The sequence below is a fragment of the Procambarus clarkii genome, chromosome 50, assembly GCF_040958095.1.
Source record: "Procambarus clarkii isolate CNS0578487 chromosome 50, FALCON_Pclarkii_2.0, whole genome shotgun sequence".
Lineage (NCBI taxonomy): Eukaryota > Metazoa > Arthropoda > Malacostraca > Decapoda > Cambaridae > Procambarus > Procambarus clarkii.
The window spans coordinates 18226629-18244391 of record NC_091199.1 but is presented as its reverse complement, the minus strand read 5'-3'; the positions used below and the strand labels follow the sequence as shown (position 1 = coordinate 18244391).

Here is a 17763-nt window from a genome sequence, read left to right as displayed (position 1 = left end):
AGCACACCACCATGGTGCCGCTTCCAATAACAGCAGTTCGCGCCAAAACACAGCTCGGAGCAGAGGTGCCTAACGCAATCACAGGCCTCACTCACCCTCAGGCGTCCCGTGACGTCACAAGGAGGGGGAGGCCTAAAGACAGTGGCGCAATGTCTCACATGGTGGGGGGGGGGCAACGTTCACCCCACTTTCCCCCCCACCTCTAACAGTTTGAGAGTCAAGTACCCCATATACCACTTCGCTCTCACCTCTCATCCTATTTCACAGAAACAGGAAAATTTCTGTAATTCGCTCTACAGAGCATTCACAGACTTCTAGCCAGTCCCAAACAACAGTTCTTAACATAAGCTTTCATTTAACACCCCACAAGTATATGTTAGTTTGAAAGCTTCAGGTTCTAGAGTCCCTAGAGCGACTAGCCTAATCTAGAAACTAGGAAAACTAGCTGAGGGAATCTTTATTCCCTCACAGTCCTGGTGAACTTGGAGGTCTATATTCGTACTGCTTTTACTGCGAAGACCTCCGTTATTGCGATCCTTTTTGACCTGGAAAAGGCTTACGACACTACCTGGCGGTATCATATTCTGTCTCAACTTCATTCTTTTGGCCTTCATGGGAATCTCCCTCTCTTCCTCCAGAGCTTTTGTCGCTCTTGCGTCGTTCCTTTCGTGTGCGGCTTGGTACTGCTCTCTCTGCCCCTTTTCGGCAGTATGAGGGTGTACCCCAGGGTAGTGTTCTGAGCACTACTCTTTTTCTACTTGCCCTCAACTGTCTTCTTTCCTCTCTTCCTTCTGGCGTCTTCTCTGCTCTCTATGTTGATGATCTTACCCTTTGCTGTCAGGGTGATGATTCACCTCTCCTTCAACGCCGGCTTCAACTTGCGATTGATGCCGTGTCGTCTTGGGCCACCAATCATGGCTTCAAGTTCTCTACTTCTAAGACTTGTGCCATGACTTTTACTCGGAAGCATGTCTTTCTTCGTCCCTCTTTGTCGCTTTATGGTCATCCCATTGTGTACAGAGATTCCGCAAAGCTTTTGGGGTTGGTCTTTGACACTCGTTTGTCTTGGTCGCCCCATATCTCTTACCTCAGAGTTGAATGCTCTAAGGCCCTTAACCTACTTAAGGTTTTGTCCCATACTTCTTGGGGAGCGGATAGGCGCACGCTCTTCTATTTGCACACCTCTCTTGTCCTGTCTAAACTCGATTATGGTTGCCCAGCATACTCTTCTGCTTCTCCTTTTACTTTTCGCTGTCTTGATGCTATGCACCATACTGGGTTGCGTCTCGGCTCTGGTGAATTTCCTTCGACTCCCGCCCTCAGTTTGTATGTTGACACTGGCTTTCTATCTCTTCAAGACCGTCGTGATCGCTAATGTCTTCGCTATCTTGCACGGTCCTTACAACATCCTTCCTCTATCTTCTGTCGTGCTTTGACTTTTCCTCCTCCTGTAGCTCCTGTTTCTCTTCATCGTCTGCCACTTTCTGTCCGGTTATCTTGCTTAAAGGATTCTCTTTCTGTTCATATTTCTAATGTTTCTCCTCATATTGTTCCTTCCTTGCCTCCGTGGAAAGTCCCCCTTCCCAAGTTTTGTACGTCTTCCTTGACTTGTATTACTAAAGCCTTTACCTCTCTTACAATTCTGAAAAGCCTCTTCCTTGAGCACTATTCTTCGCACTCCCACTCTATTTCCATCTTCACCGACGGGTCTAAGTCTGCGGACAGTGTGGGCTACTCTGTTGTTTTTCCTGACCGTACTTATATGTGTCGCCTCCCTTCGGAGGCTAGCATCTTTACAGCAGAACTTTATGCTATTCTCTATGCTCTCCGTCTCTTGCTTTCTCATTCTCGTTCCTCCTTTGTGGTTGTAGTTGACTCTCGTAGTGCCCTCATGGCTCTAGGGTCCTTTAATCCTGTCCATCCGGTGGTCATCGAGATTCAACATTGGTTGTTTCTTATTTCTAGTAAATTTAAATCAGTTGAGTTTTGCTGGGTTCCCAGCCATATTGGTGTTTCTTTCAATGAGCGTGCAGGTGCTGGCGCTAAGGAAGCTATCCGTTCTTGTACCATCTCCCGTGAAGGTATTCCTTATTCCGACTTTTATTCTGTTATTCATTCCTCCATTCTTGCAAAGTTGGCAGGGTTGTTGGTCCTCTGTGGTTAGTAACAAGCTGCATACTCTCAAACATAGTGTGTCCCCGTGGCCCTACTCCTACTACCGTAACCGGTGGTGGGAAACTGCTTTGGCACGGCTGCGGGTTGGCCATACTCGCTTAACCCATGGTCACCTAATGGAGGGCCGCCCTGCTCCTTATTGTCCGAATTGCGTTGTCCCTCTTACAGTTGTGCATGTCCTTGTTGATTGTCCTGACTTCCAGGACGAGCGTGTGTCTTGCTTTCCGACCGTCCTTTGCGGTCACTTGTCCCTTGATAGAATTCTAGGTGAATCGGACACTTATGATATCGTTCGCCTTATGCGTTTTTGTTCTCGTATTGGCATTCTTGGTGATATTTAGCGCCCTCTGATTATTTCGCACTTTGTTGGTGCTACATAGCCTTCCCGGTTTGGTGCCTTCTTTTGATAATTACCTTACCTTACCTTCTGTAGATTCCAAACACCTGTTGCTACATTGAGTGAGGAGAATAGTGCCAACATTGGCATTCAACCGAGCGTTCTTTGACACCCGAACTGGGGGTCTCGCCAAGGCAGGATAAGGCGGCCAAGTGGGTGGCTACATCCAGAGCAGCAGCAGCAACGACACGTGTACCGAGACGGGTGGGGTTGAAGGTAACAGGCATCCACTGAACCAACAACGTGCCTATGGAGGGAGAAATCTTCAGGAGGCGTGGAATCAAATGGGAGATGATCCAGGTATTTGGCCCATGAAGGAGGACCAAACAGGGCATCAGTATGGAAAGAAATCGAACGAGTACGGCTGTGGCAAGGACGGATTTGAGAACCCCCAGAGAAGGGTTAAAAGGTGCAGTTGTCACAACCAGAGACCGAGCAGTGCCAGGGGAGGAGGTGGTCAACACTGGGGGCTTGGGGCTCTACCTAACCACAGAGGGAGGAGAGCTGAGGAGTGTAGTCAGGAGGGTCAAAGGAGGAGCAAGGCTAGGTCCCAATGCAGCGGTTTTACCGAGCCCGGTCTTCCAACACAGTCTGACTCTGGGGCTTGGTCGCCCACCCCACGAGCCTGAGAGGGTACAAAAGGAACATTTGAAAAAAAAACAAGGTAACTCATTCACGAGCGTGCCGTCACACCCACCACGGAGCCACAATTAGAGGCAAGACACTCAACAAGAGACGTATTGCCGATCTTTCCGGGACCCCCTAGGGGTGCGTATTGAGTTTACGCCTCACAAGCGCCACCTTTAGAATCTTCAGTCCGTCGAGATTGGGTTCAGTGACGAACGGAAGAGTGGCAATAAAATGGTCCCCTCACTCGAGACATTGGGTACTATAGTTTTACGGGTGCAAGAGTGCCTTCTCAAACACTGGGGCATCAAAACAGAAGTCCATAAAAATGTTCAAAACAAGAACAAGGTCAGCAGGGAACAATTATGAAGTAAGTAAGTAATTATCAAAAGAAGGCACCAAACCGGGAAGGTTATGTAGCACCATCAAATGTTCAGAATAATCAGAGGGCGCTAAATATCACCAAGGATGCCAATACGAGAACAAAAACGTATAAGGCAAACGATATCAAAAGTATCCGAGTCACCAAGAATTCTATTGAGGGACAGGTGACCGCGAGGGGCGGTCGGAAAGCAAGACACATGCTCGTCCTGGAAGTCAGGACATTCAAGAAGGATATGCACGACCGTAAGAGGGACAATGTAATTAGGACAATAAGGAGCAGGGCGGCGCTCCATCAAGTGACCATGGGTTAAGCGAGTATGGCCAATATGCAATCTCGCCAGAGCTGTTTACCATCGCCAGTTACGGTAGTAGGAGGACGGCCACGAGGAAACACAACACTTAAGAGTATGTAGTTTGTTACCAGTAACAGATGACCAAGAAGCCTGCCAACGGGTTAGGACGGAGGAATGGATAACCGGGTAAAAGTCGGAATATGGAATACCTTTACGAGAGATGGGACAAGAGCGGACTGCTTCCTTGGCGGCAGCATCCGCACGCTCATCTAAAGACACACCAATATGGCTGGAAACCCAACAAAACTCAACCGACTTAAATTTACTGTGAACAAGAAACGGCCAATGCTGGATCTCGACAACTACTGCATGAACCGGATTAAAGGACCCGAGAGCCATGAGGGCACTACGAGAGTCAACAACAACTACAAAGGAAGACTGACAACGAAAAAGCAGGAGACGAAGAGCATAGAGAATATCATAAAGCTCCGCTGTAAAGATGCTAGTCTCCGGAGGTAAGCGACACATATAGGTGCGATCAGGAAAAACAAGACAGTAGCCAACACCGTCCGCAGACTTAGACCCATTGGTGAAGACAGAAACGGAGTGGGAGTGAGAAGAAAAGTGCTCAAGGAAAAGGCGTTTTAGAACCGTAGGAGGGGTGAAAGCTTTAGTGATGCGGGTCAAGGATGTACAAAACCACGGAAGGGGGACTCTCCACGAGGGCATAGAAGGAACAACACGAGGAGAAACATTAGAAATGCGAACAGAAAGAGAATCCTGTAAGCGAGATAACCGGACAGAAAGAGGGAGGTAATGAAGAGGAACCGGAACCGCAGGAGGGGTTAAAGCACGACAAAGGCGAGAGGAAGGATGTTGTAAGGACCGCGCAAGATAGTGAAGACAGTAGCGATCACGGCAGTCCTGGAGAGAAAGAAAACAGTGTCAACATACAAGCTAAGGACGGGAGTCGAACGAAAGGCACCAGAACTGAGGCGCAACCCAGTATGGTGCAAAGCATCAAGACGGCGAAGAGTAGAAGGAGAAGCAGACGAGTAAGCAGGGCAACCATAATCGAGCTTAGACAGGACGAGAGAGGAATGTAAAGCAAGGAGAGTGCGCCTATCTGCCCCCCAAGAAGTATGGAATAAGACCCGAAGGAGGGTAAGGGCCTTAGAGCACTTAACACGGAGAAGAGAGATATGGGGAGACCAAGACAAACGAGTGTCTAGGAATAACCCCAAAAGCTTCGCGGAATCTTTGTATTCAAGGGGATGACCATAAAGTGACAAAGAGGGATGAAGAACAACCCGTTTCCGCGTAAAAGTCATGGCACAAGTCTTAGAAGTAGAGAACTTGAAGCCATGACCTGTGGCCCAAGACGACACGGCATCAATTGCAAGTTGAAGCCGGCGCTGAAGGAGAGGCGAATCATCACCCTGACAGCAAAGGGTAAGATCATCGACATAGAGAGCGGAGAAGACACCAGAAGGAAGAGAGGAAAGAAGACCATTGAGGGCAACCAGAAAAAGAGTAGTGCTCAGAACACTACCCTGGGGCAAACTTTCGTATTGCTGAAAAGAGGCAGAGAGCGCGGTACCAAGGCGCACCCGAAAGGAATGACAGGAGAGGAAGTTGTGGAGAAAGAGAGGGTGATGACCACGAAGGCCAAAAGAATGAAGTTGAGATAGAATATGATATCGCCAAGTGGTGTCGTAAGCCTTTTCCAGGTCAAAAAGGACGGCAACAACGGAGGTCTTCGCAGCAAAAGCAGTACGAATATAGACCTCCAAGTTCACCAGGACATCTGTCGTGCTGCGGCACTTGCGGAAACCAAATTGAGAAGGGGAGAGGAGGTGATGGTGTTCCAGGAACCACATCAGACGAACGTTAACCATACGTTCAAAGAGTTTGCAGACACAACTTGTGAGAGCAATAGGGCGAAAGTCCTTAGGGGAAGTTCCCAGAGACCCCGGTTTGCGAACATTGAGGACAACGGCATCGAGCCAGTCCTCAGGGACTGACGACGACTCCCAGATCCGATTATACAGACTCAGTAAATACTGAGACGTGCACGGAGGGAGATGGCGAAGCATCTCATAATGAATACCATAGGAGCCCGCCGCCGTAGAACCGCAGAGGGCCAGGGCAGAACGAAGTTCAGAGAGAGAGAAGGGATCATTATAGGGAAGCTGAAGATGAGTGCAGAAATCTAAAGGACGAGACTCAAGGAGAGGTTTACGAAGAAGAAAAGATTGGGGAAGATGAAGACCAGAGCTAACAGAAGAAAAGTGGGAACCCAGTACGGAAGCGACCTGCAATGGGTCCGCTACAAGAGTATCATGGAGGTGAAGTACCGGTGAAACATCGGGAACGAACTTACCCACTATCTTGCGGATACGCTTCCAGATCTGGGCCAGAGGAGTTTCGGACGTAATTGTCGAGACATAAGGTGCCCAACATTCACGTTTAGCCGTACGGATGGCCCTACGGGCCACCGCACTCGCTTTCCGAAAGAAAAGAAAAGAATTGGACGTCTGCCTACGGCGGTGCCTCTTCCAGGCTGCACGCTTATAGCAGGACAGCCCGAGCACAGTCCGCATTCCACCAGGGAACGCACTTCCATGGACCCTAAGAGGAAGAGCGAGGAGTAGAGCAGAGGGCAGCGTTGAAGACAGTGTCATGAAAAAGGAGGAGAGCACGAGGGAGAGGCAGAAGGGAGAGGTCAGTGAGAGCAGCACTGAGGGTAAATAGGTTCCAATTTGCCTTAGCAAACTGCCACCTAGGGAAAGAGAGGGAAGGGCGAAAAGAGAAAAAGGAAACAAGGATGGGGAAATGGTCACTGCCATGGAGGTCAAGAACATGCCACGTTAAATCTAAGTAAAGAGAAGAAGAGCAGAGAGAAAGATCAAGACAGGAAAGGGTGCGAGTCCGAGAGTCCAAATGAGTGGGCTCACCAGAATTCAGAAGAGACAGGGAAGAAGAGAGGATAAACGGCTCAAGAAGGCGACCTCGGGTATTCGTCAGAACATCACCCCAAAGAGAATGACGACAATTGAAATCACCCAGCAGGAGGACAGGCTCCGGCAAGGAGTCCAGGAGGTGTTTCAAATCAGGAAGAGAAAGCGGGACAATCGGGGGAAGATAAATGGAACAAACTGTGTACCATTTCCCCACAAAGATACGAGCAGCAGAACAATGGAGAGGCGAAGGAAAAAGTAAGGGGACAAAGGGAACATCAGGGGGGGAGGGGAGAGAAAGGAATTAGCCACGAAAACGACCAGGACGAGCACCAAGCATCGGCTCCTGGAGACAGACACAAAGGGGCGAAAACCGCGAAATCATACGTTGGAGTTCGAGAAAATTGGCGTAATGACCTCGAACGTTCCATTGAAGAATAGACATCGACGAGAAGAAAAAGGACAACAACAGAGAACAAGGAAGAAACAAAGGCGAAAGAGGAACATAGCACGTTAAAGAATATCAGGGTCGGGATCAGGGTCAGCAAAGTCAGGGTTATGGGGCATGGGTAAACTGAGCAAAGACGGAGGGAAGGAAGCGGGAGAACAGACCAGAGGTGGGCGGGCGGGGTCCGGAGGAAGAGGAGCATTCAAGGACAGCAGCAGGAAGAAGGGGTAGTAGAAAGAGGGGAGCGGACCTTAGCAAGGGCAGCAACCGAGAGGGAAGCATGGACCAAAAAACCTCCATAGCAGGAACAGGGGGCGCAACCACTGAAATGGGAGGGAAAGGAGCAATAGAGCCATTAGTAGGGGCAGAGGAAGAAAGCGAAGCCTTCTTACCTGCCGGGGAGGAGGAAGGAGAGGAGCCAGGCTTTCACTTCTGACGTAAAGAGACCGGTGTCCCAGCAACTACGTACCGGGCAACGGATTCCAACGTCTCAACAGAAGCTGAACGAGAGCACACACGATGGCCGTTAGGAGAGCGATGGGCATCCGCCTGCACCGAGAGGCAGGCGGGGGGAGAGTCAATAGATGGAGAAGGATGGGAAGGAGGATCGCAGGGAGACGAGGAAGACACAGGAGACATGACAGACCGGGTAGAAAGAAGGGGAACCCCACACAGAGGACCAGGAGGGGGACCCTTCGAGACAGAACTCAAAGGAACATGAGGAGGGGGCGGTGGGCATATCAGTGTCCAAGGCCCGGAAACGGTTGTGAGCGAGGAAGGTGGGAAAGACGAGAGGAGAGGAAGAGCGCAACACGCGAGCATAAGAGACTGTTAGCATAAGGCGGGAGCCGGCGAACCTGGCACCTCGCCTCAGGAAAAGATAAATGCTCCCGGTGCTTCAAGTTGAGGACGGTTGCCTCAAGCTTGTAATGGATACAGGCACGGGAGAAGGTAGGATGGGCCTCACCGCAGTTGAAGCAGCGAGTATGGGGAGAAGTGCACTCCGACTTAGAGTGACCTTCACCCCACACAAAGGACAGAGACAGTCCCAGAGCAGCGGAGGGCACCATGCCCAAACCTCCAGCACTTGTTACAAAGCCGAGAAGGAATTTACTCCTGGACAGAGCACCTGGCACCAGCAACAATGACAGAGGATTTAAGGGTCCTACCATCAATGGTGATCTTCACAGCGCAAAGGGGTTGACGGCGTCGACCACGAGGGGGACGAGTAAACGAGTCTACCTGGAGGACAGACTGGACTTGGGCATCAAGGATATGCCGAATGTCATCGTGGCAGTCCTGCAGATTCCGAACACCGGTTGCAACATGGGGCGGGAGGAGAATAGTGCCAACACTGGCATTCAATCGAGCGTTCTTTGAGACCCGAAAAGGGATCTCGCCAAGGCAGGATAAGGCAGCCAAGCGGGAAGCAGCATCCTGAGAAGGAGCAGCAATGACACGTGTACCGAGACGAGTGGGGTTGAAGGTAACAGACGCATCCACGGAAACAAGATACCGATGGCGGGAGAAATCGTCAGGAGGCGCAGAATCAAGAGGGAGGAGATCAAAGTATTCGGCCCATGAAGCAGGACCAAACAAGGCCTGATACGCAGTCAGCACGGGAAGGAATCGAGAGAGTAGCGGCCGTGGCGCCGACGGCGTTGAGAACACCCAGAGATATAGGGGTCAAAAGGCGCATTATTCACAACGAGACTTAGCCGCACCAGGGGACGAAGTGGTCACCACTGGGGGCTTGAGGCTCGACCCAACCACAGAGGGAGGGGGAGCTGGGGAAAGAAGTCAGGACGGTCAAAGGATACCTTGAGGTTCTTCCGGGGCTTAGCGTCCCCGCGGCTTGGTCGTCGACCAGGCCTCCTGGTTGCTGGACTGATCAACCAGGCTGTTAGACGCGGCTTCTCGCAGCCTAACATATGAGTCACAGCCTGGTTATCAGGAGGAACAAGGTTGGGGTCCAAAGCACCGGGGGCTACAGAGCCTGGTCTTCCAATGCAGGCCGACTCAGGGGCTTGGTCGCCTACCACATGAACCTTAGAGGGTACAACAAACATTCAACGACAGATGTAGAGAAAAATTCATCCACGAATGTGCCTCCATACCCACCATGGAGCCACAATTAGAGGCAGGATACCCAACAGGAAGCTATTGCCGATCATGCCGGGGCCCCCCCTGGGGTGCGTCGCGAGTATACGCCCCACGAACGCCACCTTAAGAACCGTCAGTCCATCGAGAGCAGGTTCAGCGACGAAAGGGGGATTGACAATAAAAGATTCCCCCTCGCTCGAGACGTTGGGTACTACAGTTCTATGGGTGCAAGAGTACGCCTCTTCAAGCACCCAGGCGTCAAAATAGATGTCCAAAGGGATAACCAAAACAAGCAAGAGGTCGGCAGGAAACAAGCAGATAGAAGAGGGGGAAGAAAAACGAAACAAAAGGTAAAGGAAAAGCGATCCAGCACTATTAGAGAAGACAGCAGCAGGAATGCAAAGCTACACAAGGACAGAGGACTGCCCAACGGAGCATCACACTCCGGCAGCCGTCCACCAAGCCCCCCCTCACGGCGCCAACGGGCCGGGTGGGGAGGGGGGGAACAATTATGAAAGGATAAAGACGAAACAATAGTATTGTGCTGGACAACTTTTCCAAGAGGACAGCAGCAGGAGTATAAGGCCACAAAAGGACATCTCTATCCCATGTGCATCACACCCCGGCAGCCGCCCACCAAGCCCCCTTATGGCAGCAACGGGCCAGACAGGGAGACTGTTTTTTTTATATTAAGCCAAACGTTCCAGGTGCCTCATTCCAACGGATATTAATTTTATAATAACCAGGCAATCAGTGTTGTGGAAGAGCACCAAAGTTCCTGCTCAGTATTACTGGCTCGAATGCTCAGGAGAGAGTAATCTTGTCCCCACAGGTAACAGTATCCCAACCCAATTTTGGCAAAGACTGTCTTACGTTATATGCCGCCCATTAGAATTTCTTCCAATTCAAAACTATTCTTAGTGTTTTACGCCTTTGGGAGTAATATTCGGACTAATGTTATTTACAATATGCAGGAGATACCAAGGTCCAAGTTAACCAACATTTTAATTGGGCCGAGGTCATTATGAGTGGGTTTGTATCTAAATAAAATGTCCTGAATCTCTTATGCATTGACTACCCATTGATTAAAAAACTATAGGATGCATTCGATTTTATGCAATCTAACATTTCTATGCGAGGGGGCCGTTATTCCATCAAGCTTATTTTTCGATAGTCATTGGCATGCCTATTAAATTTCACATGACAACGCGTCTTTAACAAAGCGAGCGGCTGCACGTTAAATGTACACCCTTAATTGTTCTGTAGTAGCAGTGACAACTGTGGTATGCACGGTAAGATGTGTATCTGCCCTTCATCGCATAGTAAGTTAGATTAAAAATTTAGGAAAAATTTACAATATGATTGATGAACTAAAACATTAATCACCTATGTGATTTTATTTCTATCAAGACGTACAATACATTAAGCATAATATCTGGCGGTGGTGGAAGTAATTGTAGTGGTTACTATTTGGGTGATGGTAGTTACTATTTCCTGGACGAGTTCTTGTGTAGTTACCACAGGGACTGTCTGGATCTGCAAGTAAACATGATTGAAATTTAAAAGAGTTTAAATAAGTTTATCGAGGTAAAATAACACAAAGGGATGAGGTAGCTCAACATGACTGAAGTGTGTATAATCAAGTTAACACTTTCACAAGTTAAAGACTACATAGTTACCTCGTGAGCGATAGCCACGTGGGTGATGGTCTGCCAGTATTTAACCGTATCTGTTGTGGTGACGAACTGACTGTAGGCAGAGACCATTGTGCTCACTGGGTAGACCCCCACCGTAGCCGTCACAAACACTACCGGTGTGGAGGTGACCCTTATCACAGAGGTCACCGTCTGTGGCTGCTGGGGAACAAACTCCCATTGTGTGGTTGTCTGGGTGACCGTCAGGGTGATCGCTGTCTGCTCAGTAACCCAGACATCAGAGGTGGTAGTCTCCCGCAGAGTGTGGGTCAGGGTAGTCTGGAATATTACACACATTAACAATGTTAAAGTAAATTAACAAGTCAGTAAGATTTAATAAAGTAAATGCTATGCTACCAACCTCAGTAGTGACGGTGGAGGTTGTAGGAGTGACGATTGGCAGGGGCGCGTGGGTGCCGTAAGGTTGGTATGCCTGTCCCTGGATCTGTCGAGGAGCAACTTTAGTCTAAAAAAAAAAAAAAAATTTAATATCTCCAAAATTACAGGAAAAAATGTTATTACCTGGGCGATACAACCGAGGAAGAGTAGAGCAAGTACCGCCATCTGTATGGAAGAAAACGGTTTCATTAAAAGTCAGATGCGTTACTAGCTACCATTATTAAAGCCATTAGATTTACTCTAAAACAGAAGAGAAATTACGTTAATACCCAATTCTTTCACAAACCGGCTAGACAATGAATGCATGACTAAGAAAAAGTACTCTTCAGAAGTCTTAGTATGGCAAATTATGGGTATATTACAGTTTAAGTCAATGTATGTTGGAAAGTTAACGGGGAAAAAAAGGGGGGGGGGCTCACAGGAGTATTGTGAAGCCTAACCATGTCCCTACAAGTATGATCATTTATTATTAACGCATTGTGTGGCAACTTTAATTTTCTGGCAGCTTTAATTGTTTGAAAGCATTTAATTGCTTTAAAGTCTTATTCAAGTGAAGAAAATCTTTAGTTTATTGCTGCCCTAAAGCGAGAAAAAAAAGTAAATAAAAAGGCCAATACCATGTGCTCTTGTGTCTTCACATTGTGTTCAATGATCGGTACATACTTGTGGAGAACGTGACAGAACTTTAAAGAAGCTACTAATTAGGCATAGTTCAGAAGCCTTTTTAAAATATTTGTCTTCCGTCAGGTCCTCATCGGAAGATTATAGGTAGCTAAATTAAACAATATATTAGCATTAAATCATATAAGTACTTACTTACAAACACGGATATATTAAGTGTATTAAGCCGAAACTGTATAAAGAAAACAAACTAACTTCCACAGAAATCATGAATATTTGGCAGCAGCATATAACAACTAACCTTTAACAACAGGTAAAGTATGAGAGAAGGTCCCACACACACAACAGAGGACAAACTGAGGAGTGAAGGCGGGCCGGGCACCTCGTTGACTCAACACCAACATTTTAGGGGAAAGGTAGAAAGTTTCCCACAAAAGCTGCCAAGACCACCATAACAGCGCCATCTATTGACTGAACCGTCAGCTACGCTCCTTGTGAAACAAACTGGTGTGAAGACTCACAGAGCTTCAATATGTATTTATTTTTAACATTTCAAATAAATGTTTGCGTTTCTATTTTATAATATTAAAATATTAATTTTATTTGCAGCCTTTCTATCGCATTACTGACTATTAGCAAAAAATAAAAGTTTTCCTTAGAATATTTTCTTTAGTCTTAATATATTAAATCATAAGTAATTCTAGCACCGTAATCCAAAATGTATGAAATAAAGAGGAGTACGGGTGAAAAATAAAATTATTTACCACCCAAGGCCAACACTCCCATATTGAGAAATAACACCGTGGGCTTTAATTCACATATTCACCACCCTAGGTCTTCACTCACATATTGAGAAATAACACTGTAGCCTCAAAGATTATATTTACAACCATCTGCCTACTTGTCTCCACTATTACAGTTGACACTCCTCTCCCTCAGATCTGGAAGAAAATCCCTAAGATAGTGGGTATGTTTGTTCCAGTTATCTCGCCAGTCAAGTTCAAGTACGTTTATTGAGACAATAATATGTTTCTAAAGTAGCTTAGGCTATTTCTAACTTTACCTCTGTGGTTCTGTTGTGGCGAGTCCGGTGTCGGTCGCATCCAATATTGGTTAGCCTGTTAGCTCCGGTTTTCATCTTCCTCCCTTTTTTTTACTCGGAAACCCCCTCTTGAATCTGGTAGCTTAGATTTTCGTTCACATCTCCAGTTTCCCTATAATAATTTTTTCTCTCCCGGAGTCACACATGACTCCAGTTTTGCTCTAGGCCCTCTGCAGTTCTAAGGCAGCGGGCACAGATGACATTACTTATGAGAGGTTTCACTTTCTTCCTCTATGGACATTTAAGTTTTTACTGAATATTTATAACCGTATCTGGGAGTCGTCGTCAGTCCCCAAGGAACAGTTTGAGGTTATTCATCCTATTTGGAAACCAGGTTCTCTTGGAACATCACGTTAGGACTTCCTCCCCATTGCTCCAACGCGTTGCATCTGCAGACTTTTTGAACGTATGGTCCATGACCGTTTGATGTGATTGTTGGAACACTATCACCACCTCTCGCCTTCTTAATTTGGCTTTCTCATGTGTCGCAGCACGACTGATGTCCTCGTGATTTTGGAGGGCTATATTCGTATTACCTTTGCTGCGAAGACCTCCGTTGTTGCTGTCCTTTTTTTCCTGGACAAAGCGTATGACACCACCTTGAGATACTGCATTCTGACCCAATTCCGTCCTTTTAGCCTTTATGGTAATCTCCCTCTCTTTCTACAAAGCTTCCTCTCTAGTCGTTCCATTAGAGTTAAACTTAGTACCACTCTCTCTGCCTCTTTTCGGCATTACGTAAGTGTACACCAAGGTAGTGTTCTGAGCACTACTCTTTTTCCTAGCTGCTCTCAATGGTCTTCTTGCCTCCCTTCCTTCTGGAGTTCTCTCAGCTCGTTATTGACGATCTTACCCCTCTGCTTTCAAGGTGAAGATTTACCTTTTCTCCAACGACAACTTCAATTTGTGATTAATGCCGTGTCGTCCTGGGCCACCAGTCATGGCTTCAGGTTCTATACAAAGAAGAATTGTTCTATGAATTTTACTCAGAAGCAGGTCATTCTTCATCCCCCTTTGTCGCTCTATGGCATTCCTCTTCTGTATTAAGTTTCTGCTAAACTTTTGGGTTAATCTTCAACACTCGCTTGTCTTTGTCGCCCCATATCTCCTACCTCCGAGTTGAATGCTCTAAGGCCCCCTTAACGTTCTTAAGGTCTTGCCCCAGACTTTCTGGGGCACTGATAGACTTCCTCTCTCGTACTGTCTGACCTCGATTATTGCTGTCCCGCTTTCTCGTCTGCTTCTCCTTCCACTAATCGTTGTCTTGATGTTCTGCACCATACTGGGTTACACCTCAGCTCTGGTGCCTTTCGTTCGACTCCTACCCTGAGCCTTTCGTCATGTCTCCACAGGATCGTCGCTATTGTCTTCGCTACATTGTGCGGTCCTTACAACACCCTCACTCTCGCTTATGCCATTCTTTGACCGTTACTCCATTTGTGGGGCCTGTTCCCTTACACCAACTTCCTTTTTTTTGTCTCGCTTTCCCAACCAAACCTAACTGCATTATTTCTGCAGGCACAAATAGTAAATACGCACACACACACGCACCTACAAAACAAAACAAAAACAAGTGTTTATCTGCCTATAATCAGACCCTGAGTGTGTAAGCAAGATAAGATCTGTGTGTAGGAAAGTATAACCAGGAGCCGCAGTAGCCCAGCTGTGTTGAGCGTTCTCTGGAGCCTCACAGTCCAGAGAGCAAGTCCAACATTGGGGATAATTAGTTCATTTTTTGTCACACATTACTTACTTTAAAACGTTATTTTGTTCTTGTTTCTTTTTTCTTTACGACTTAAAAAAGTAGATTTTTACGTTGTGCTTGCAAGATTCTCTGTTCCTGTTGCCAACATTTTTCCTCGTGTCGCTCTATCCTTGCCCCCATGGAGGAGTCCCACTTTAAAAGTTTTGCAAATCTTTGATCTATATGGCAAAGAACTCTACCCTTCCTACAGCTCTGATTCACCTATTCCTTGAACATTTTTCTTCACACTCTCACTAATTTTGCCCACGGTGTAGGCTACTCCGTTGTATTTCCTGACCTCACCGATATGCGACTCTTGGAGACTAGCATCTTAACGGCAGAACTTTATGCAATTTATATGATCATGGTCATCGTAGGTGACTATTGCAGTTCCCTCACGGCTCAGGAGTAATTTAATCTTATCGATCCTGTGGTAGTCGAAATTCAACATTGGCTGTTTCTAATCACCAGCAGATTTAAGACAGTCAAGTTTTGGTGGGTTCCCAGACATATTGGTGTTTACATAAATTAGCGTGCGGACGTTGCCGCTAAGGAGGCAACGTAATGTCTTTGTACCTGCACATGTCCTATTTTTCCACAAAGACATTCCTTATTATGGCTTTTACCGAGTCATTCATTCCTCAATCAGTGCCCGTTGGCAGGGTCGTTAGTCGTCTGTTACTGAAAACAAACTACGTGCTCTAAAGGGTAGCATGTCCCCCCCTTGCCTTCTTCCTACCACCGTAACCGGCAGTGGGAAACGGCTCTGGCGAGGTTACGAATTGGCCATACACGTTTAACTCACTGCCACTTAATGGAGCGCCGCCCTGGTCTTTATTGTCCAAACTGCAGTGTCCCTCTTACGGTTGTGCATATCCTTGTTGAATATCACGACTTCCAGGACATGCTGGAAGTCTTCCTTCCAGACTGGGGAATCTATGATATCGCTTGCTTTATGTACTTTTGTTCTAGTATTGGCATACTTAGTGATATTTAGTGCTTTTTGTCTATCCTGCACCTTTGATGGTCTTACATAGTCTCCACTGGCTTGGTGCTTCTTTTTATAATTACTTACTTCCTCCTATTGGTCCCTCCTCACCCGTACTCCTCTTTCTCAATTCTTTCCATTTACCGCGACCTTTGTCTGGCCCTCCCTTCACCCATTTAACTTGGTCCTGCCCCCAGTCCTTATACCTCCTCCATCCCCACTTTTCTACATATCAATAACATTTATTTTTGTAGTAATAATTATAGTGTCATCATTCAATAAAATAAATAATATTTGCATTGACAATAATAAACACTTTTGAATTGAGTCTTTCCTCCCCTTCCCCCATCCCTCCTAGTTCTGAGAGAGAGAAGTTTAGAATGTTTTATGGGATTATGGCCTTAGTTTAAAGGGCAGAGATTTTCTGTTAATTCTCTAGGGGCACAAATGAATGTTATTTTATTTTAACAATATGCTTTAATACTTTTCGTCAATATTTGCATTGGTATTGTAAGGGACAGAGCAAAAAATTGTGTAGCCTCTGAATATGTTTCAGGCACACGATTCCCAATTGAATTCTGGTGACCCTGACCAGCCTATGTTCATCCCGGACAATTGTCTGTCAAATTAGGTGACACTTTGCCCAAGCGTCTGGCCTACAACTTTGAACATAAATACATCTCTAATGTATTTATGCTACAGGTACACCAATAAAATCTCATAACTGAAGACGTAAATACAAGGACTTCAAATTTGCTTCCCGCCTCGGTTATTCCTTGATGAGATAGAACAGGGTGGGCTGGTTTGTGTTCTGCATGGGTAGTTGAGTGGCTCCTACTGGCCTCTAATGGGCCTGTTGTAGCGGTACACAAGCAAAGTGCCTCCAGTGTGTTTGCTGTGCACAGGCCCACTCATTCACTTATGTTCCATCATTTGGTTAAGCCTACCTATTGGCTGCAGCACTTGGGTGGGGGAGGGGTAAAATGCGAGGTTTCATGGCCCTCCTTAATGAGTCGCCTAGTTCACACATCGCGTCAACTGGACATTGTAGGGTTGCTGCTCCAATCAGTCCTTGGGCTACTCTTAAGGCCTTTACATAATGACCCACGTATACTATGTTAGGCCCGTTGATCCTCGTGTGCTTGGGCCTCCCCTTGATGGGCTCTATGGTGGGAAGCGGTGCAGGGCTGTGAAGCCCAATTTCAAATCATGTGGTTCTAAATACATAACTATCTTAGGCTCTGAGAGGGCGTCTGGGCTCCAGAGTTGCATAGACGAAATATCGGGCTCCATATCTCCGGCTATGGTGGTTCCAGACCTTGCTTAGTCTTTGGCTCCCTTCCCCCCCCCCCCCCACCTCCTGCCAGTGGACGGTGCCTTGGCACAGTGTGAGGACACTTGTGCCCCGTCCACAGGTCGGAGGGGGTAGCTCCCGCTCCCCTTCACTCTGATGTGACGGGGCACAAGCTAAACACATTTCTATATGTTAGTGGTGTATGGAGATATCTGCTCTCCCCAGTGTCCTTCATCTAGAGGTTGAGCCGACCCTGTGGTTGATCCTAGGTGAGGGGGGAAAAAGGATAAAGCTGGAGGTTCAGTGCAACCCACCTGAACCAATCGGCTCCTCTAGTTAGCACCACCTAGACAGACATCCGGTCAAGCAGGCATTGTAGGATTGGTGTCCCTTTAAACCCTGGGCTCTGTTCAGGTGTACACTCTCTCTCTATGCCTTTGCAGGTATTGGAAACTCTGTCATGGTTCTCCTAAACTCAGTAGCATGATGTCCCTTTGCCGCTTGTGTGGTAATCCTGGACGTTATAGTACTGTC

At 47.2% G+C, this 17763-nt stretch overlaps 1 protein-coding gene across 1 annotated transcript; it reads right to left on the bottom strand.

The window, feature by feature from the left end:
- Positions 1–10769: 10769 nt before the first annotated feature.
- On the bottom strand, positions 10770–12517 carry LOC123772784 (chondroitin proteoglycan 1-like). Its single transcript, XM_045766153.2, has 5 exons — positions 12403–12517; positions 11604–11645; positions 11443–11526; positions 11067–11360; positions 10770–10923 (listed from the first exon to the last, which is right to left on the bottom strand). Exons 2-5 carry the CDS (start codon positions 11643–11645, stop codon positions 10810–10812), a joined length of 534 nt encoding a protein of 177 aa, XP_045622109.2. The 5' UTR covers positions 12403–12517; the 3' UTR covers positions 10770–10809.
- Positions 12518–17763: the final 5246 nt, after the last annotated feature.

What these genes read in the sequence shown, in the direction of transcription:
- LOC123772784 (XM_045766153.2), bottom strand. Translation starts at nt 11,645, where the DNA reads ATGGCGGTACTTGCTCTACTCTTCCTCGGTTGTATCGCCCAG. An exon ending in TCCTCGGTTGTATCGCCCAG is followed by an intron (nt 11,527 to 11,603) that starts GTAATAACATTT and finishes GCTCCTCGACAG; the next exon opens with ATCCAGGGACAGGCATACCA. An exon ending in ACGTGGCTATCGCTCACGAG is followed by an intron (nt 10,924 to 11,066) that starts GTAACTATGTAG and finishes GTTTACTTGCAG; the next exon opens with ATCCAGACAGTCCCTGTGGT.